General features: G+C 40.4%; 1 protein-coding gene across 1 annotated transcript in view; it reads right to left on the reverse strand.

Annotated features, from left to right (window-relative positions):
- Positions 1–2,823: 2,823 nt before the first annotated feature.
- usp43a (ubiquitin specific peptidase 43a) overlaps positions 2,824–23,528 on the reverse strand; it is a 118,533-nt gene continuing 97,828 nt past the window's right edge. Inside the window, exons 12-16 of the mRNA XM_084344349.1 lie at positions 21,101–21,220; positions 16,739–16,988; positions 13,507–13,665; positions 5,177–5,338; positions 2,824–5,072 (exon numbers count right to left, since the gene is read on the reverse strand). Of these exons, the coding sequence (XP_084200475.1) occupies positions 3,916–5,072; positions 5,177–5,338; positions 13,507–13,665; positions 16,739–16,988; positions 21,101–21,220 (1,848 nt within the window). The 3' untranslated portion in view covers positions 2,824–3,915. The remainder of the gene's footprint in view (positions 5,073–5,176; positions 5,339–13,506; positions 13,666–16,738; positions 16,989–21,100; positions 21,221–23,528) is intronic.

Below are 23,528 nucleotides of genomic sequence, written 5' to 3' on the forward strand. Positions count from 1 at the left end.
AATGAGTAAGACATTCCACTATTATTGCTTGGACTTTTGAAACAGGCTCAGCTTACTGAAAGTGTGACTGAAAACAAATGTGGCGTGTCCCTGTAAGGGCTGCGTGTGAGTCAATGCACTCGATATAGCTTTCGGTACTTAAATTCACACTTGCACAAATATTTTCACTCATTTGTCACAGAAACAAAAATATTCTGAAACCAAAAACCCTGGAAAGCAAAAGCCTTTTCCAACAAAGCTTTAACATTAGATTTATAGTTAGTGTGCCACTAATTAAAGCTCTGACTAATGCCTGCAACAAAATCTATTACTTGTCAACCTGACCTTTCTGGTTTGGGACATATGACACCTATAGAAAATATACATCCTGCCCTGCAAAGTGCACAACCATTAAATCATGTGCAGAGACAAGTCTTGGCAGGCACCTTCTTAAAGGGTAACTCCATCAGTTTTACACATTAACGTCTTGCGGAGTACAACTGCATGTATGAAAAAGTAAGGTAAAGCTTTTTGTTGCTGCAGCGGAAGCTGCATGTAATCTGATAAATTGCTTCCAGTGATGTCAGTTAGTGGCTTAGTTGCATTGAGTTGCACTCAATGGCATTGTGGGTAATGTAGGCGCCAGGTTTTGAAAAGGAATAAGAATATGTGGAATAACAAAGGTGATATCTCTGGTTCTGCTGTATCCATTTTAATAATTTGTTTTCAAACGGTTCATATTGAGTCTAACAGTGTTACAGTGCAGTGCTAATCCCGGAAACCGCTTTTCAAAACCTGATGCCTACATTACCCACAATGCCATTGAGTGACATCACTAGAGGAAATGTATCAGATTACATGCAACTACCTCTGCTGCCAAAAAGGGATTTAAGAATTTAGCACACTATTTTTCTTTTCTGGCCACTCATTACATTGTGGGGAACTTGGTCATTGAGTTTCTCTTAACTGGTCCATACAATCTGAAAGTGCAACCCCACTAGGATGGTTGTACATTGAGAGAAGAAACCCCCACCTCTGAATAACAAATCTGTTACGTCATACTCCTGAAAGCAAAGTGTCTTACAGTGTCTTTGTTCATAAGACATACAAGCATGTATCCTTGGCATAAACATGAGAAAATGTCGATTCAAGTGTTCAACGTGGAAATAAAGCAGTAACACAAAGAGCTATATGATGATGTGCATAGAAAAACTGGCTTCCATAATACTTCAACTTTTTCATTTTTTTTACAGGCTCCTTCCCCTTATTTCTAACTGCGACACTGTTCACTTTGAAGAAAATGAAGCATTTTTAGCAAATTACACTTTTTTACTCCTTTTTTAAAAATCTTGGTGGATAGACCTCATGGGGTTACTTCATATTTAGACAAACAAAAGTTTAACAAAAGTTCGCCATGCTCACATTCACATGTGAATACTGTGACTTGAATTAACTTCTACTTCCATCTTTGAACAGCAGCAAAAAACAGAGTTCACTCCAGTCGCCAGTGTGGATTTGATGCAATGATGCACAGCTCCAATTACAGTCAACTGAACTCCAAGGAAACAACAGACTTCACTTTATCATTTGTGCAAAAAAGAATTGACATTGCACAAATGCATATCTATACTGGATGAATGGTGTTTCTCAGGTATCAAGATCTGGAATAATTACAGTACAGCTGCAAACTCTAAATGGCAAAAGACTGTAGGCAGTATTGACTGCTTCTATATTTATGCAGCTGAAAAGATCAAAACTCAGCAGACAAAGACAGAAGTGGGATATTGTAAATCTGAAATGCAAGAGGTGAGGGTCACTCAAGTCTTCCACATTTTAAAAGCTCAGTTATAAACAGGATCATCAGGGAAAATACTCCATCACACAATGCTAACTGTTCAGTCACAGCTTTTTCCGAGGGTGGCATTGTACATTTTATATTCATTTTGCATCTAACCCTGTCACTAAACTGCCTTTTTTTTAACAGAGATATCATTCAGTTGGAAAACCTTATTAAGCATTAGTTTTATATACTCAAAAGAATATCCTCATGTGTAAAGTGCAATTAAATCTCAGCACTGTGCAAATATCCGTGTAGGGCCATACATGTGTAGAGCCTGAAAAGGCATCATGGGAAACATTTGTGCACATATAACTTTGAAACATCACTACAGCAGCAAATGAGGCAACCCAGCTGGCCTTTTATTCTATTACAGTATTACCAGGATTTGAAGCAGGATTACGACTACGATATCATTCATGTGAATTATGTGGCTGGGGACAACTGGGCCAGACAAATTAAGTTGATGCTCCCTGCTTTCCTCCACCAGTTACGTAAGAGAAGTGCTGTACTCCCAGTGGCTCTGGCTGAAGGTGCACAGTAGCCAAAAGACTGTAATTGTACTGTGTATTTCATACACTTCATAACCATTTAGTTGTGTAGCAAGTTCATATTGGGTAATAATGGTGACATGTTAAAAAATTAAGCAAAAATAAAGTTTGTACTAAATTACAAGAAATATGCTTGCATGTCCCCCTATAGTGTCCAAAATAAATCTTTAGCTCACAGGACACGAACACCATCATAATTCATCATAATACTCTAAGCTGTGAACAAAGTGCACAGCAAAACCTTCATTATGCCGGATTCGCAACTGCTGCGGTACTAATCAGGTACTGATTACGGAAGACTTAAAATGCCGATATTAAATCCAATCAAACTAAGAAATAAAGTGAAATACAATATGCCTTGAAATATTCATTTCTTTTTGCATTTACTTGCTCATAAATAGATGAAAGCATTTATCAACAAGACAAATGTCAACAAAAAAAAAAAAAAAAGGGGGGGGGGTTATTTCCAAGAGTCGCCCCTTTGGGTGCACAGAAAGAGAAAGCATTTTTTCCATTAGCCACAGCTTCCACAGAACAACATGCATTCTGAGTCAGGAGAAAAACTGTCTTGCTGTGCTGATTGCGGTCACCACCTCCATATAACCCACAGCAGGATGTCTCTATATTGACTGTGTGACAGTTGAAACAGGAATCATAAACTAAGAAAAATAAGGTGATTACACAAAAGAAAAAAACATGGAATGCATTCAGTATGAGTAATCGATGTTATATAAATATAAATATCTCTAAGGTTGGAATTTGTATTAATGTTACACTTCACAGCAGACAAATGTGTTTTCTAATTTCCCAGGTCACAATAACACCTCCGGCAACTGATTACTGTTCGAGGTCATTGTATTATAAATGCAGGTTGAACCCCAAATGAACAACAACTGCAATTTGGGTCACATGGGGATAACTAAGTGCTTCATGAAAACACTCCCATACTTTAAATAAACATTTAACAAGGGTTGGTATTAATAAGAAACTGCAGCCTCGAAGCACTAAAGTCAATCAAGTGGACACTTTACATTCCTATAAATGAACACAATCAGTGTGTCTTCCTTGCAAGCAAACAAACCATACAAATTCAAAATCGAGTGATGAATTCCAACACTTCCACTACAGCAATAAGACACAAATGTGGATATTACGTTTGTGTGCTTGTGTGTCATGTGTGAGTGTGTGTAAGGGATTTCGTGCTTCCAGTGCTAAACAGACAAAGTCATTGGTCTAAACTGCATATTCGTTGCTCAGGCACTTGTTTTAAGTCATAAAAACAGAATAAAAAATGGACTTGCTCATACATGTGATGGACAGGTCATTTCATTCTGTTCTTTTCATCCCAGCATTAAGGGACCCTTCATTTTCTGCATGTCTCTCAACTCCATGGTGCAAACCACTGGAGCCAGTTCATTATCTGGCAACAAAAAGGCCACCCACTGTGAGTGGAGCTCTATTGCTTTGATCTCAGAGATTGGACGTCATTCACTTCATAACAAATGAAAGGCTTAGTGTGTGTGTGGGGAGGTGTTAAGTATCTCTGTGTTAGAAGCTGGACTCGGGGACTGTCCTTTTGCGTCCCAGTGAGGTTGTGCTGTAGCGAGTCCTCTGCAGAGTGCCGTAAGATGGTTTATCTGTTGTGAGGCTGCGCGATGGTGCTGGGGTTGTTGACATCCCATTACGATGCAAAGATGCTGTCCTGCGCATGCTGTGCTCCGCTTTGGTGGGGATGTTGGAAGAGCTCTGGGAGCGTTTGATGTCAGTGGTGCTTCGTCCCACCTTCCCATTTGCCAGCTCATCGCCCAAATGGCCTGAGCCATTAGATTTGCCTCCCTCCACCCCAGCTCCTCCTCCTGCTGCCCCATTGGACAGCGACAGCCTGGAGAGGGTCCTTCTGCTACCTTCCTCACTTCCGCCTTTCCAGGACCCACCCTCTTTGGACTTCCTTGAGTCCTTATCCTTCTTCAGGAAGTTACCTTTGAAGAAGGAGAGAAGTCCCTCGTGGCTCTTGGGCAGTTCGCCTTTCTTGGTCTTAGAGTTTCCTTCATATGTACCGTGGTGTTCCCTATCAGCCCTGTCCCCTTTTTGTCTTCTCAGAGTCCCATCATGAAGGCTGGGAGTGCTGTAGCTGGGCTGAACTCCAGCACCGGAACTCCTTTTTGCCTCAGTATCCTGTGAAGCTTTGGATGAGCTTTGCCTCCTGGCATCCTTCCTCCTGGTGAGGGTGTTACTACTTGAGCTACTGCTGATATTCACAGCGCTCTCATCTCTTGTCTGGCTCTCCTTGCTGCGTCTCAAGCTGGCTGTCTTTTCTGATGGCCTCCTCTGGCCCTCCGGGACTTGTGGAGACCCCTCTCCGGGCTTACCCACACAACTGATGCTCCCGACGCTGGAAGATCGAACAGTGCTTGCAACGCGGCCCTCAGCAGCTTCTTTGGCGCCGCGCGGTTCGCTCATCAATGTTACTATTGGGTCTTTTGTGCACCGGGGCCGTCGGCCAGATTCCAAGTACTGCACCAGTTCCACAGGGGCAGGATCTTGGACAGGTGGAGGCACTGTGTCAGGTTTCCGTCTGTCCTTTGAACCAAAGGACCAGCGCAGGGGAAGCACTTTGCTGAGGGTGTCCTTGGTTTTGCTGGGGGCTCTCATGCTCACGCTGCGTCCCTGAAGACCCCTTATAAATGGCCTGTTCTCAAAACCCCCTGACAATTAAGCAGAGAGGAAAATGTTTTAGGTTTTTACATTTAAATGCACAATCTTTGCACAGAATAAGCCACTGACATGATTAGGGCCAATCCTGGATTACCTTTTTCCTCTTTAGAGTCATTGTCGAGGAAGACTGGAGACTCAGGCGAGTCAGGTAAGGACAACGGGCAGGTGGTAGATGATCGAGACACCAGACTTCCTCTCTTACTGTCCCCTGTCAGCCGGATTAGCCAGTGGTCTGACATCGACGAACTTGTAGAACCTGTGAGACACACAAAGGAAAGAGAAGGATCATAAAATACCAGTTTATCATTGCACTCCTTTAACATTGTTGAACATGGTGGACATTTTAAATTCCATGCATTCCTTTCCTTTGTCTAAATCTAGCCCCTCTATTAACCACAGCAAAACTTCAATGACACTGTCAGAGATTTGGGTGTGTTAATCTAGTAGCATCTAGCCTTAAGCTGTTTGCCTCGAGTGATGAAGAGCGGCTATAAAGGTTTGGCAAACTCACTTTGAATTAAAGTCACAACCCCAGATATGATTTATTTTCAAACTTGTAGTCTTCACACCCAACTGACACTGACTCAGGAGACATCACTTGAGGGCTATTTATCGAATTTGCGCAGCTCTCCGTGGAGCCAGAAAAGGCTTTGTACAACATCTGTCACATTTGCAGTGGCACCAACACCTGTGAACACACTTTGATGTGTAAAATCAGGGGACTGTCTTTTCAACGAAACAGTTTAACCCAAAGGAGAAGTTCTGATGTTGATGAAGTTTATATTAACACACTGCCAACAGCGGCAGATTAATTACTCAAATGTATAAACCAGTCTGGCATTCACATTTTTATTGAAGCAAATGTACATAAATAATAATAACAGCAAGATGTACAGGAACAACATACAGGCTCCTACTGTACAATAAACTGCCTTATACACTATGCGCCCTCTATATGAATGTTTTGGTGTATAAATGATTTTAAAGTTTTGAAATCGGTCCAGTAGATCACCTCAGCTAGCAGCTGCATCACAGCTGCAACATCTGCAATGTAATCCTGTAGGACAACTCGAACCGTCAAAATGATGTCCACTTAAAGTGTTTGTTTTTGTTTCTCAGAGGCTGAGGTTGTTATTCAAAGTGTCTGACAACATTACAGAAACTATTCCTACGACGACAAATCTTCTTGTTAAATAATAAGATACTTTTAGTAACCAAAAGTTACAGTCTCGCTCTGAAATCACATGAGTTGTATATGGTTGTTGCTTCATCTAGATTGTACAATTCAGTTCGTCTGGGAGCCCTGCCCTGTATGATTTAGAGGTTTCCCTGCTCCAACACACCTGATTCAAATAAATGTTATCAGGCTTCAGCAGAGCTTGAAGATGACTGATTAATTCAATCAGGTGTGTTCAGGGAAACATGAGGCATGCAGGACAGGGGTCCCCATGGACGAGGACTGAAGAACAATCAGGCAACTTGTGGGTTCATTTGGATAGATTCTTGCTGGCAGTTCTTCCAAACTCCTCTCTCAAACTCTCTCCAGTGTCGTTTTCCCGTAGCAACTCACCTCTCGCGATTTGTTTTTCTGGTTGCAAAAAGGATCTTATTATTTGACAAAAAAGTCTCTCTGGAGGAATTGTCTCCAAATTTGTTGTCAGGCACCTCAACTAGTCAATAGCAATACCAATGTGCATGTAACTTTAACAGACAGAGTTGCCTCTAAGGATTACTTTGCGGCCATTGCAGCCGTGTTGTAGATGCCAGCTGATGTGATCTCCTCGACCGTTTGGTAATTATGAATCATTTATACACCAAAACATGTAAATACGGGGTTGCTGTTTAAAAATACTGGAATTTGCCTTGAGTGAATATACCAGGGGATATTTTTGTTTTCCACCATCCATAAACGCCCCTCTTTTTAAATGTTCTTATTTTATTTTATACACCTTTTGCCGCATAAATGTATTATGATGACAGACAATTACAGTGCGACAGTATCTCCTGCATGGAGCCCGCTCAGAGTTTGCTGTTTTTTAAAGTGTGAACAGTAGAGAGGGAGACATTGCTCCTTGCTGGTTCAGATCAACGGATTTAAATGTTCCCATACCAGTGTTGTGAGCAAACACACTTTTAACGTGAAAAATGTTTTCGTTATTTGTGCAACATGGCCTCCTTATTCCCTAAGGCCCAGCCGGTAACCTGGAATTGAGGGTCTGCCAATATTGTTCCAATCCCTTAAATGCTCTGTTTATCTCCTCCATACAGAGAGGGAAGAGGGGGAAACACAAGTGTATGTGTATGTGATAGGAAACATGCTTCATTAAAACACTTCTTTTTGATTGGCTGCTGCAACTGATCAGATGGGACTGTCAAAGTAGCAGGCTGCTATGAACACAATGTCCCTAATCATAAAGTATTATGGGGAGAGAAATACAGAACACGCATGTTATTATGTCACATTGTTCCTCCATTGTTTTGACTATCACTCAACCTTTCAAAAGCCAATTATGTTACATTGTTCATCTGAAGCTATTTTCAATGGTACCTCATGTTTGTTCTTTCACTCATGAGGAGTTCTGACTGATTCAAATTTCGCCTGTGACTAACCTCCTCAGGTAAAGGGGGAATGAATTATGAAAAAATAATGAAATTGAGGGTTTAGAATAGATCTTTTATCTGTTTATCTGCAGAGTAACTTCAGTATGATACAGTTTTTACATCAATATTGTTATCACATTACTTGCACACTCTATTTTTAGAAATGTAAACAGCAACAGCCCTATGGGACATTTCTGAGAAAATATATTTAAAAAGTCTGTCAATTGATTGACCTTGATGTAATACATCATTTTAGAATGTGAGCCACACTCAGCCACAAATTCAATAATGAAAGTTTTAATTCAACGAGGCCTAAAGCAGCTAGTCATGCATGCAAAGACATGGCTCTGCAACACCCACACAGCTCCATTTTAAGAGACAACGGGTGTAGTATTTTCGAATCCTAATCATTTATTTTGTTGTAGGAAATAAAAGACAACTATCATTCCAAAGCAATCATTTTCCAGAGAAATTCAGCAGTCAACAGGCGTGTGCACATTATTTAAAGCACCCACAAGTTTGGTTTATTTATTTAGTATTTAGACCGTTAAATATACAAATAAGAATCAATCAAAGACTTTTTTTCAAAAGAAATCTTAGTTTTTAATTTATTGCAAGTTTAATATTAATAAGTTTAAGCCCAGCTAACCTGCTTCATGAGGACAGCGTGGGTGTGTTTTGATCACATTTGACTGACAGTGCTGGCAACAAAAGCAAAGAAGCACACTGCTGTAATCATAGTTTGATTGAAATCTTACAAGACTATACAATATTTGACCAAACTGAGCCCCATCCATGTCAAACCAGCAAGAAAAAAGCAAGGAGAAAAAAAGAGCCCCTGGTGCCCATCGCTCACAGTCAGTAAACAGAAGTGTTTTCAAGGCATTTAAGGTCCCGTCAACTGACCACTTGGGAAGCAGTGAGTGACAAATACACCAAGTGGTGATGAAAATGCTTTAAGAGTTGACGTTGCATTAAATGATGCTCGATTGGGAATTAATGCCCTGTTTGCCTCCATCTTCCTCCACATCCTTGGTTTCATCTCTATTCTGTATGTAAGTAATAGAAGCTGTGAGGAGGGATACAGGACGACACGAACAACAAACTGCAAATAGCTCGTTAAAAACATGTCTCCCTCAAGTACTCCTGCCTTTTCCTGAGGAGATAAGTGTCTTACTATTCTTAACCTGGACTCTGGTCTGTTTCAGTGGCTCAGTGCACTTCACATTTAATCTTTCACACCTAGAGGCTGGCCATTCCCTGATTTTACACAGCTGCAGTTAGCTGAAGTGTGAACAGTTGGCTTAAGCAAACAGGATGAAAAACATTATCGACAGAGGAAGAAACATATAATCAACAGCGCTTGATACTTTAAATGTGGAGAAGATAAACAAAGTGAACTAGAGAAAGTGCATTATGTGGACAAAATGTGTTCAACTCCTGACAGCAGTTCAAAAGAGAGCTCTTTCTGACGTACACAGTAAACACACTGTACATGTCACACACGCCACACACAAATAGTGTACTTATTGACGAAGGTTGACAGCTTAAAGGATAAGTTTGTCCAAAAAGTCAGTCATCATCTACTTACCTTCATGCCGATGGAAAGGCGGGTGAGGTTTCGTAGTCTGCCAAACATTCCTGGAGCTTCACAGCAAAACAGTGTTGCAGCATTCTGCTAAACAACTGAAGCAGACTGGGACTTGTTTTAAAACGTAAAGACAACAAACTGACAGCTTGTCTCCGAAAGCCCAGTGGTCCCATATTGATTTGAGAAGGCAGTATTTGCAACCTCGACACACGGTTGAGCTTGTGCACCCACTGCAGACGGGGTGCGCGCTTACACTATTAGCTTAGCAGCTTGTCAGTGATGATTTTGGCTTAAAAAAGAGTGTAAATATCATCTGTTCAAATCAACTTGGGATCTCGTGGCCTTCTGGAGACTTGGATTATGACGAGCTGCATGGAGCCATTTTATGTTTTTTTTTCAGTTGGTTTTTACATTTTAAAACAAGTCTCCATCTTCTTCAGTTGTTTTGGAGAATGCTGCCATGCTGTTTTGCTGTGAAGCTCCAGAAATATTTTGTGGACAAGGCAACTTAACCCAACTTTCCATCAGCATGAGGTTGAGTAGAAAATGACTAAATTTATATTTTAGGGTGAACTTATCCTTTAATGCTTGGAGACATTCTGACATTTTCAGCAGCCATACTGTGGTAACAGGTTTCAAGTTCATTTCCATGTATGCATGGTTGCTATGATTTATATGACATTTACCCTTGTAAGTAAACATCAGTTGCAAGACACAAGTGTATTGACAGAATGCACCAGAAGAATCTGCCTTGATGCATTGCTTTTTAAGTTCACAATAAAACGCAGTGATTCAAGTTGAGAAGTCACACTGACTGTCAATAAAGAAGCAAAGGGACGCTTTACCGATGTTGATAGAGCTGCTTTAAGGCAGGTCATTCAAGACCTTCAGAAGGTTGATAATGTTCCACTTTTGCTGGCCTTTAGTATAACGTACTGATTGACCATTGAGCAAAAAAGTCAATTTGCTTCACAGTACTCTGTCCTTACATAGCTTTCACAGCTCTGCGGTGTCCTCTGTAATTCCCATCTGCCGTCACATTTGATGTTTGAGCGTTATTATCAGATTGGTTATTGGATTTAGGTAGCAAACAGCAGTCAGTGCACACTAACAGGCTCAGGGCCAGACTGGAGGCTACAGCACCCTATGGGACCCTGCACATGATTAATGGGGGCTTCTTAACTTTCGAAGTTGTCTCTGATGCTGAAAAAGTCAATACGAGGCTTCTACATAACTTGATGCAAAGAGCGTAGCCTGCACACTTAATTCCGTCTGGGTACGGAAGAACAGCGTGTACAAAAAGCAGACAACAGTGTCACTTTAGAAAAATATAAATCATAGATTATGAATAATAACACACCTTGCTTTGTTGCATAGATGGCTTTTCTTGGCTCTACAAAAAATGTGTTATACTGAGGCTTTTTAGTGTGAATCCAGCAGTTGCAGAAAAAAAATGAAGGCCAGGCACTACAGGCAACAACATTGTTTTCATGCACTAGTCAATTTTGAGATTTCTGGCTGCTTTCCTTCCGTAACATTTCTTCTTTAAGATCAGTGGAAAGATAACATCCAACATTCACATTAAGGTGTTTGTATTAGTTCAGATTTCTGTTCTGTAAAATCTATGCAAATATGTGCTGTCTAATTTGATAATGCTCCATTTACACATTTAAACATAACATTTCAAAAAATTTCTAATGGAAAAAAAATCTCTTTAAGGTAAGTAATCAACTGGCTAATTTGCATTATTTTATTTATAAGTCACAATTTTTACCCTTTTCACCTGTAGAGCCTTAAAGGTCCAATGTGTGGGATTTAGTGACAGTGAGCGATGTGGTTGCAGAATGCAACCAACTGAACACCCCTCGTCTCACCCTCTACTAAGGTGGCCACTAAAAATGGGAAAAATGTAAAAGACCCTCTCTCGAGCAAGAGTTTAGTTTGTTCATTCTGAGCTACTGTAGAAACATGGTGGTGCAACATGGTGGAGTCCTTGTAAGAGGAGCCACTCTCTCTGTAGATATAAAAGGTTCATTCTAAGGTAACAAAAACACAACAATTCTTAGTTTCAGGTGATTATACACTAATGAAAACCTAATTACGGATATTATATTCCTTTTTCTAATCCTCCCCTTGACTCACACTGGACCTTTAATGATTTTACACATTTGCAGTTCCCCTGCAGTCACACAATTTAACATTACTTTCTCATGCCCCTAAGTTTTCCCCGCTGTGCATTCAAGCAGGATTTTGACATTGCTGGGTCATTATTCATGTACGCTGCAGGAGTGTCTTTTGTAAATTGTATTTTTAACCATTGAAGCCAAAACTCTTTTTCCCAATGAATGACAGTGTGCCAGGGCAAAAAGAAAAGAGAGAACAGATGCAAATCTCACCATGGTGAATATTAATGCTGCAGAACTTGAAAATGTACGACTTTCTACCAGAAAAGTACAATGGAGCGCCACACAAAGTCACAAGGGACATTTGTCTGACGTCATACAGCAAAGGTAGCACCCATGGGGATGGGTAGGATGTTTTTGTAGATGACAGCATCTACATTAGACTTGTTTGGAATATTTTATGTACAGTGCGTGTATGTGCCATAAAATAAAATGCATAATGGCGTCTGTTACCTTATGTGTCGTTTTTCTCAATTTTACACTTGCAAAAGAATCATTTTAGAAAAAGAAATTTCAATCTTACGGAAGTAAAAATCAAAAACAATGAACCAGACTCATTCTGGTCCACAAGCGGAAAATGGATGTAATAATAAGCCCCCCAGAGTCTCACTTGAGCTCTCACAGTGGTCTAAAATAATACGTTTTGTTTTTGATATTTGTTGCTGAGTTTCATCACCTGATATTTAATTTACAGAGATGTGTTTTATGTGTTATGTATGAATTCTGAGAGTCAGTGTACAGTCAGAATTCTTCAGGGATTTTTATAGTCATTTTTGTACTTCTTACACAAAGTTCTTTAAACTGGGGAATGGTCGGCCCAGTCTTTAGTGTTTGTACATGAAGGCGTGAAGCCATAGGTGGAGAATTGCAACTCACGAAGGAAGGGACAAGGAAGGCAGGAATTCAAGATAAGGCACAGAAAACAAGCCTTTAAGAAGGTAGAAACTGTGTGTCTTATGTTTGCCCCTCTCTGTCCAGTGTGGTTAATCTATAGGAACTAGCCAATTACCTGCACACCTGGATCGATTACATTCCTGCACATGGGCACTAGGCGTCTAGGTGTTACCATGGAAGTGGAAAAAGAAAAACAAGACGTAGTTTCTGGTGCATTTTTTGATTTGGATGAACTACACAGTATTTATTAACCATTTACAAACTATAATAAACATCAGTTGCAACTTTACAATAAACAATTGCCTAATAAATTGTTTTTTAAAGAATTTAATTGTTTATTGAAAGTAAAATAACAATAAAATAAAGCTGAATTAACTTTAAAAGTATTAGTCATTTCATCATGTTACCCTTCTCTCAGTTCATAATTTTTTCTACTTAGTAACTTCAGTTGTTTTTTTGTAAGGTACGCACATCCAAAAAACTTCTGCAGGTGCTGGAACAAAGAACAATCCAAAGGCGAGATTCAGACAAAAAGTTATGCACGCTGCACCGACAGCTCCCTGCAATTTTAATCAGGCGGTGCTTTGAGCCAACAGAGATCTTCATCAGGCATTGACAAATTACCATCACAAAGCAAGACAGCAAACATAAACACATTTATCACTCAGGGGATTGTGATCTGCATGATTGATGCTGCAATCCATTGCAAGTTATAAGTTGATAATTACGAGTTGATATTCCTGATGTCCAGTCTAAGTGCTTCCTGGTGCATCGTGTTGGGAAAACATAGATGCCTGCAGCAAACTGAGTTTTTTTAAGTCTGTACACTTTACAAGCAACTACAGCAGCTGATTTAACAGATTGGGGCCAGGGCCATATTAAATGAATGGACCCCCACCACACCCACATTTTGATTATTGGTGAACAAATCAAAATGATTCACCTGCCACATGATTACATTTATGCTCATTATATTTGACTTAGGTATTTTAGTTTATCTATTCAAATTTCGGCTTTCAAACGCATTTGGTTAGTCATGTATGTCCGTGGTAGTGTAGCTAACGTCAAGCATGCAGTCCTTTGAGTGCAAACCACCGTATGGCACTCCCCTCTGACTTCCCAAGATACTTCTTAGCTAGTTACTTGATAGCATACCTCTGACGGAGCAACTGGCCGACCACGGAGGAATGGTGTTGCGTCTCTGGTAGAAAAGGATGTAGGCTCCTCTAGTGCATACCTCTTCCTCTTGCACCAGGTCAACGCTGCTGTCGTCGTAGCTGTACCACTGTCCATCAACCGAGTTCCTGCAGTAAGCTGGATTAGAAAGTGAAAACAAGTATGAATGTTGGACACCTGGAAGATACTATATATGAATGCTCAAGTCAAGCAAGCCTTAAAAGATGAGGCTGACATTTGATATTTAACTATTATCGACAAATCCTTCAACATGAGCCTAAAACCGGTCATCACTCCACACTTTAGAACTCTAATGTGGTCCAAAAAATTTAAAAAACACATACAAGTATTGAAGCTTGGATTTTTTGGTGGCATTTCCCTTCACTGCAGTGAGTGTGGCCAGTTCATGGCAAAACAACAACAAAGTTTGGCTGCCTGACACATGCAGCTGCTCTCTGGAGTGATAACTGCGGCCAAGGTCTTTCAGAAAAAAGTACACTAGCTGCGCTCAATGCAGTGAAGTACAGTTACTCAGGTATGGCTCTTTATGTGAGGTCAAAGCTTGTCATAAAGAGGCATAGACGTATGGTATCACATAAACACTATGTAAATATACTGTACATGCGACACACAGAGAGCCCTCCACTAATCACATGCATAACTCATAGGAAAATTTCCACCTGTCAGGCGATAACATATGGATGCATTATAGATACATTATATCTTTTTCCTATTATATTTCGGGGCATTTTCATCTTCATCTGATACTGACAGAAGAGGCAGACATGATGACAAACATGCAAAAGTTCGCCAGCCGGAATGGAAACAGCGACAGGTTGAGGGCCACGTGGGATGTGTTGTGACCATTTGGCTGCCATCGTGCTCCTATGCAATATAATAACTTTCATTTTTTATTATGATGCATAATCATCCCACCGTGTCCATGTTATTAGCGCTCCAACTTCCACCTCAATGCTATTAAAGATCCAGAGACAGGGCGAGCAAGCTGCTCCTTCCCCCTCATCTCCTGCTGTCTCTGACTCTCCTACATTCTGTATTAGCCTCAGAGCTGTGTGTCTTCAGCATCCATCCCTGCAATTACAGACCCGATTTTGCCTCAACTGTGAGACAAGTTTGTCATCCTGCCAGCGTGAAACTCATCACCTACATGTGTTCTTTCCTGTTACTTCCAAAAGCTGAAGGAATGTTTTAGTTTGAAGTCAGTGACTTTCAAACACAACTCTGGTAGGACCTCCATGCATAGGTTTTACTATAGATATTTCCTATAACTATCACAGATATGTTTCCCTGTTGTGCCAATTATTTTGAGAAAGACTTTCTTCAAATCATTTAACTTCAATTGATTGAATTATATTACCCCTCCAGCCTCCCGAATGTGTTCATTTCACTCTTTTTTTTCATTTCTTAATTAGCGGATCTCACTTGTTCTTCTCTACGGTTTTTCCTCAAAAATTACGTTAAGCTGAGCAAAAGGTAAGCCTCATTAACCAAGTGTGCAATGTGGTCTGAAAATCCTCTAAATGCTGGCAGTCTTACCAGTTATTTGGACACGGTTTGCAATTACTGAAAATATGTCACAGTGGGGCCTTACTTTGCCATTTGCAATTACTACCAGACTTTACTGAGCAAGCATTTAGAGGTCATTAGGGACCCAAACAGTGGCCAAACAGACACTTTCAAACTTTTCAAGCCTTGACCTCAAGCTTAAAAAAAATATATATTTGCTGCCGTTTCCTCCAGTGCATCAGGTGGTGGGACCGAACAGTATTTGGTCAACAGAATGTGTTTGACAGGCTTTAATCACTCCAACAGGATCCTTACTGCGACCTGACACTAAAGGGACAAAGTGTCTGAACACCTGATTGGGTTTCAGCAGCTATAATACAGACAGAGTTACAAATATAATGTCTTCTGCAAACTTACCAGTGATGGATACCACAGACAGTGGGATTCTGCAGGACTTAATGAGCTGACTTAATAATGAAATGGATCAAGCAAGGGATTCGCTTAAATACTGCACTGCTGTTACATTGCTTGTGATAACGAGGCTGTTTATCATCATCTCATAAAGGGACTCCACCAGTTTGTTGTTGAACTCATGATGGACAATTAAAAGATTATTAAAATCAATGCAGCAGAACCAGAGATACTTTTTTTTGGTCCATAAATTCTTCTTCCTTGTCAAAATCTGGCACCTCCATTACCCACAATGCAACTCAACCTTTAACAGTTCGAGCCTGGTGTGTGATGCCAAAACCAGCTAATATAGCCCGGAGCTGTTAGCCTCAAGCAGAGCTCCAGAGGTCTGGTAAGTTTACTCCACACCACAAGATTTTTTTTCACTTTCAAATTTCTAGCCTTCATTACCAACCAGCGCTCACTCAAATGACACTGCTTGAGGCAATTTATCACTCTTCCAACCTTCAACATTGTTGTTCAGTCCCTTAATGTCAGACACTTCTGAAATAGTTGAAACTCAAAGCAACATTGCATTTTGTGCGTTTTGGCACCTTCAACAGTTTTATAATGCAACACCACTGTCGTAAATACAAATCCCAGGTCTGTAACAATTTGTCAGACATAAAGTAGGTGCTGACTACAAACAAAACTCATTACATCATAACAGTGTTATGTGTTGAAAACTTGTACGTTTAAGTAAACACGTATGTAACGCTGTGATCCGACCCTCTCACTGAAGTTACATAGTGCAGAAACAAGTGATAGGAAGATGGAGTGGCTGAGACAGAGACACCATTCTCCCTATTACAAGACACTGTGCCATCAAAATGACTTTGAAGCTGTTGTTTTTACGTAAAAAAGTTACATAATGTTGTTTTAAGTCAAGATCAACTTGCCAGCTTTTACAGTCATAATGGAGAGCTGATGTGTTGTATATCATCCAGCAAATGAACTAATTACAGACTGGATATGAAATCATCCACAACAACTCAGTTTGGCTAAAGATAACAATAATGTTCATCAAAATATATTAAATATATATATATATATATATAAATAAGATTTGTGTTAGAATGCTGGTGTAATCAATGGTCAAACATCTAGTGAATGGTTAAAGGTAGTCAGAATCTATTCAGTGGTATGAAATGAAGGAGACAATGCTACAAAGAAAGCCCTTAACAGACTGAGTTATCATATAGTAAATAAGGTATTATATCACCCAGTTCCTCACCGGTATAATGTCCGCCGTGCATCCCACCATGATGGTTGCACACAGCGTAGAGGTCGTACAGATAGTCGTGGGGGAGGATCATGTCGGCAGGTTGGTGGTGTTGGCCTGAGGGCTGCTTCCAGGAAGGTGGCCAGGCCCCTAAGTTCAGGTTCTTCATACTCTGACTCCTCTTAACTACGTGGGGGGCCATGTCCAAACCAGTCAGGGGGAAACGTACCAGGGTTGAAAGCTTGTTCCTCCGCTCGCCCACCTGTTTCAACATTTATTATTCATAAATGCAGTACAAATATGTGCAGGCATGAAAAAGAACACACGCATTTTTATGCGAGTGTATGTAACAGACATGAATTTAATACTGAATTGATGAAACAGCGATCAAATTAATGTTGCAGCAAATAAAATAAAAACATGAATAAAAATGCTACAGTTTTGGAATATTATCTCGTGAAAGAATAATGTGGTAGAAAGATTAGAAAAAAATTGTCCCTCAGCATGGATTTTCCCTTCAAATTACTCTTAACTACTGAAGACCCAGTTCCCCCTCTGGGGACCGGCTCACTATAATGATGGAGGAACTCTGCACACCCCGACTACCACACAGACTGTGCAGATCACTGGTATCTGGAGTCCAACATAGTTACTGACTGAATTTTAAATCCAAACCTGCAAAAACGCACAGGTCAGAGGAGAGAAACGATGGTGCGGGATGGAGGCTTGCAGGCAAGTGCCTGATGTAGCTGGCTGGGCTTAGACCCATGAGCCCTGACTGGGCTCAAGGCTTAACACGGTGCCACCTGCTTGTGAGACCACGACAAGTGAGGAGAGGCAAAGCAGTGCCAAGAAAGGTGAAGGCACAGCTGAACTTTACCTTGGCTGCAAATTGGTTTTCATTATGTGTCCTGTCATGCCTCTGAGGGACAAAGAGCCATAGCTCTGTGGGAGGTTGAGTGGTGCCAGCTAAAGTGGGATATGTTTGCAGGTATCAGCTGTAAAATGAAAGACTTAGATAAAAGTGAGGTTGTTTCCTTTTTAGGACTTGGCCATCAGCCAGGGATGTGCACAGATATTTTGAAAGGCAGTACTTTAAAAAAAAAGAAAAGCACCCACATTTGCAAACACTAACAAAAAAAATAAAGAAGATAATACTCTTTTATACAGCATTTATAATAATGCAGGCAACTGTATATTACACCAAATATGATATCCCCTTGTTGTTTGTGTTGGTCACTAATGTTTGGCTACTCAAAAGAGACCAATTAAAAGCAGAACTGAAGCCGCACAAGGTCAAGATATCATGACATCCAATTAACACACTGCAAAGTAAAAAGTAAACAACATTTCAACATACTTATCATTACTCAGTTTGTTATTAACTTCAGCTAACTCAGAGCCGGTTCAGACCTCCATGGGGCCCTAGGCAAAATTCTGCTAAGGGGCCCTAACTGAACTCCAGAAATGTTCAACAGTTGCACCTGACACCCACTGCTTCCACTCTTCCCCCCCTTAAAACATATTGCACTGTTGCCAGCTGTTGGTCTAACTAAGAATAAGTTCAGACCAAATCAGAACAAATCAAATCAAACTAAATGTGTAAACAAACCGGGGTTCACCCAGGGCTCACCGCCCTGTTAATGTAGGTCAAACACGGACTAGTCCCTCCCACTCTCCCACCCGGAGAGGAGAGTTAGTAAATTTACTACGCACCGTGCGTAGTGTGCGTATTGGGTGAACCGGAATCAACATTGAACCAGTAAGAGTGTTTAACAACAATGAGCTCCAATATATCTGATGCATGATGATATTGTGATAGAGACACAAATACTCCAAATACTTCTAAATCTCAATGCCGACTCAACACATATCAAAACAGAACAGCACCTCAATATGGTATTGTAATAATGAACTGATTATTGAGAATTAATCAAGAATAAAACGCTTGTCTATGTATTTATTTGGTCCAGAGAGGCACAAGCAAACAGACCACAGGAGAGCAGCTTGAGTCACCGCAGCCACTATTTGTGGATGTTCCTAGTGTCAGCCATGTGTGTGGTTACTAATGAGTCTCCTGTTACTGCTCGCAGAGAACGAGAAGCTGGTCAAAATCTGCCTATATGTCACTGTCTATTGCAGACGGACGGCTCATGTTGACACTTATGAATCACAGATTCATTTCAAGCCTTTCTCACAGGTGCTTTCTCTATGTACCGTTTTGATTCAAGCGATAATCAAGCAATTATATTTTTTGTTCTTCCCAGATGTTCCTTGAGCTGTCGCAGTACAATTTGAAGTTCAGTACATTTTTGGAGATGGGAATAGTTTTTCGAATATATACTGCAGTCTGTAAAAATAGCTCACATAAGCAGTGATGGACAACGTTAGTTTTCCAGTGGTGTGGAAACCCTATACAGCCGAGAGGGGAAAATTCCTGCCAATGGGAGTCATGCCCACAGTGGAGGAGGTGGCACAGTGATATGCATTTTAAGTGTGCGTGCTGGGAGGGAAGCAGCAGTAGCTGACATGCTGCAGGTAAATACCAATTAGTTCTTGTGTTTATCTATCTTCTTGGAGTGAAGCAGGAGATCTCGCTTCCCAAACATGTCCAAAAGCAGAAGACTTGAAAAGGTTTGTGGTTAGAAATTGGCCTGGCGTTTAGTTTGTGCAGAGCCCTCTCATTTATCTCACTTGCACTTGACTGCATTAATTTCTGTTCTGCCTCTCAGTGAGAGTCAGAATGCATTCATCACCAGTTAGTCCCTGTGTATGTATGCACCCACACATCTAAGCAGAGGTGGAGATGAAAGACATCTGGGATTGACTCTTGACTGTCTACAAGGTCAAAAGGTTTCTGCAAAGCCCTGCAGTGGCTACATGCTGGAGGTGGATGAGATTCACACGGTAACACTGGATGTTGACAGGCTGTTGTGACTGACACGTCTTCAATAATGCACTGAGGTCAGGGGTGTCGGCTTTGATTTAAAAAAAAAAAAAGCATAAAGAGGTATGTTTCAATTATTACACTTCTCACCCTCTCTGAATACAACTGAAGTGAATATGCTAGAAGGAGGGCTAGCTGTTGAACTAAGCATCCTGAGGAGCAGTTTTGATTGATTTTATTTTGGATGAATTTTCCACCTGGGCAAAAGTAAGCCCTGTAATTTTCATGATACTTTTCAGGCTTCAGTTCTCTTGAGGACATTTAGCTCAGGACCCATCTCACCCTCTCCTCTCTCTGACATCCTCTCCAGACTGTCATGGCCTGATTCCTTATTCGAGGCAACAGTTAGTCTTCTTCAATTCGGTTCGCTAATGAATTGAATCAGTTGTTGATTATTTTGATAGACTACAGAAAGAAGAAAGAAAGGAAAAAAAGGAAGAGCACAACAAAACATAATTGCACAGAGACTGTGGTTTAAATTATAAGGTTTCACTTTTCTTAAAGCTGCATTTATTGATTTCGCTGGCAACGGGAACAAGCTGTGAACACAATATTGACATATTTTAAACCTGTAAGGTTGAAATGTCGAGTTTTTAAAAAAAAAACAATTGCCTTTCCACATATAAATTTAGACAGCAGAAATGGAAAACTAAAGCATTCATTTGGAGCTGTGGTTGGTAGACCTGCAACGATTAGTCGATCCGTCAATGAAAAGAATATCAATTGTCAGCAAACTATACAATCGTTTCAGTTGTTTTTTAAGCAAAAATGTCAAACATTTGTCAAACAAATGGGGGCATTTGCTGCTTTTCTTGGACAATTATGATATTAAATGTCTTAATTAACTATTATTATGAATGTCCAAATTTCATTTGGTTTTGGACTGTTAGTTTGGCAAAAGAAGCAATTTGAGGATTTCACTGGGCTTCACTGGAAATGCCATTAGCAGTTAAAAAAATATTCGATAATGATAATAATCCTTAATTACAGCCCCAGGGTTTGACTGCCTGATATTATATTCATTCCTCTTTTAGCTCTGTTGTGTTGGTCTCCACCAACTTGGGAAATAGCTCTCTGATTAGCGGCTAAATCCTACACTATGTTCACCAATTAGCTGCTAATTTCCCCAATTTGGTGCTTGCAAGGAACTGCACGGTGTTTTTTTGTAGCTGAAAAAAAAAATAGCTGAAGATACCCAACTCTCAACAAGGTTGCTGATACATACTAAAACATGCTGAAACACTCTGCAGAGCTGAGGGGAACTGCAGAGTAAGGTGAGTCCGTTTTCCACTACGGATCACCCCTTTCATCACACAAAGTAATTTTATCGATTGTTGATTAAGAAATATTTGATTAATGCAGCTTTAATAGATAAAAAGTTCAACTCTAGTACTTGTCTTTACCAGGCCCAGTTGTGACTCTCCTACCTGTCGGAAGCGCTTGAGATGGAGGATCAGTATGTCAGGGAGAGTCCACAGGCTCATCTTCACCATGCCCTGCTGAAGCTGCTTGCAGTGGGGACATTTCCAGGCGTCATCGGGGGCGAGCTGGAATCAGTTAGAAAACCAGTCAATTAAATGGTAACAATGTTTTAAAGAAAAGTTTGGAACTGATTCTGAACAATTTCAAGTATCTCCTTAACCTCCCATGGTCTGCCAGAACTGAACATTGTAAACAAGACGGCCTTCAAGTAGAAGGCAGGATTTTTGTGAACAGTCTCGAGCCCACTCGTTCAAATATTTTCAGCACAAATGAGACTTTAAGCCTACTCTGGTTTTACTCAATACGCATCAACCTCAATACGCCTGCCCTGTGTATAAAATGTGGTATACATAAGGGCAGCTTGTTTTGTTGCTCCTGGGAATGCCCAAAAGAGTACTGGGAGGAGATAATTACATCTTTATCATCTGCTATAAAAGACAAACTTCCACATTGCCAGTAAACTGTAAACTTTACAATACAGAAGAAGACATTTATATTCTATAAACATAAAATTGTTCTGTCACGGAAATCTGTTCTTGACCAAGCAAGCAAAGTAGGGATAGTGGATTGTTGCAATGTGTGCCTTTGGAGATACTTGCAGGTTACAGCACTTTTATTTACATTTTCTTTTTCACATCTGACAGGTTACGTTAATATAAAGTGTCCATTCATTTCTTTTTATTCACTTAGATGTGATTCTAGTTCTCTGTCAACAAGTGCGACAGCAGATTGTGCCTTTATGCGATGTGTTTGGTTAGGTACTTGTGTGGAATCAATGCGAAGCGTGTGTTTTTATGATTATGTACAAAATACAATAAACATATTTTTCAAAAAATGGTTAAATAAAAAGGTTTCTTTTTTGTGCGTGTGGCATCTGGAGAAATGTTTGTAGTCTCGTGTTTGCTCTTCACACTGCTCAGAGGAACAATGGGAGACTTCACAAAAATGATTCAGTTGAACTTAAATCATTCCAGTTGTGGATATAGCCCGAAGGTTTTAGCTAAATTAACCTCAGTCTACACCTGTCTCTTGACCAGTCATGGTAAATCCTAATATTATGTGTTGCTACGGTAACAGACAAGGCTCCAGGGACTTATTGTCCCCCTGTTCAAAACTCAACTCCACTCTCCCAAAAGGGCTGAATATGATGTTGATTCTGTTCAATAAAATACTATCACAAAACCAAATTGCTTTATTTAGACTCAGTGCAGGAGAGAGAAACAGGCTGTGTGCTTTTCGACCCTGTTATCACCACCAAAGTGTTGCTTTCCTGTGCTGCCAGATTCAGTGGGCAGTGCGAACCCTGTGCTCTACTACAGGCCAGATAAGTAAAAGGGCTTGTTAAAAACAGATGTCAGCAGCACTGACAAGTGTGTGAGCGTGTGTGAAAGAGAGAAAAGAAAAAGATTGGACAACATTGCATTTGATTTTCTTGATTGTTTCCTTGTTTCTCCTCAATTCCTCCTACTTCAGATGCAAAGGGGGAACATAGGGATAAAGAATTATCAAGCGTCATCTGAAGTGTCAGTCACTAATTATGTCTGCGGAGCTGGATCACTTCTTGTATTTGGTCTTGAACTGGTCTTTTGTGTCTTGCCGCTTTTGAATTTGAATTTGTACAGACAATGTGATGCACTCGCAACAAGGTCACACTGTCAGCACTGTTGCAAAAGCAATGCAAAATTGAATGCGAAGTGTCAGCCTCCGCATGTCGCCTCTTAGAATTAACAAGAAACACAATCACTCATGCAAAGCAAACTGTATTTATACCCAGAGTATAGATCAGCCATTCAAATCAAACTAGTTTCTCACACGACAAAGAAAGATGGTTTACTGCCAGTTGGCCATGAACACGAAGCTCTTGTTGCTGTAGCTGGAGCACGGAAAATGTCATCGGCTTTTGTTTGCAAAGCTTGGTGGCGCTGAGTGCAACAAAAGTAGGGTCTGATTTTAATGTCACATCATACAATAAAAAGAGATGGTCAGTAAGTGAAAGCCATTTATGCTGGCAGAGTAAAGACTAGATTCAGCGAGCACAAAGGAAGTGAAAAATTAAGTGAGCAGCTCAACGGTCTCAGTTAGGAGCCATTCAGAGAAGTATTTGATTCTGTCATTTTTAATTGGACTGTAAAATATTAAAAGGTCTCTCATCACTAAAGACCACTGCAGGGCTGCGTGATTTTATCATTCAAACACATGATACACATCAAGTGGAGGCTTGTATCTGTGTTTAAATGAAACCTAAAGAGGCCAATTTTGAGGAACTACATTGGCTGGTAACGTAATGCCAACTCCAATGAACAGATGACCAGACTGATACCACTCCCATGTCTGTATGGTAAACATGAAGGTATCGCTAGCAGACAGTTAGCT

The sequence above is a fragment of the Pagrus pagrus genome (assembly GCF_965226575.1).
Source record: "Pagrus pagrus genome assembly, chromosome: 2".
Lineage (NCBI taxonomy): Eukaryota > Metazoa > Chordata > Actinopteri > Spariformes > Sparidae > Pagrus > Pagrus pagrus.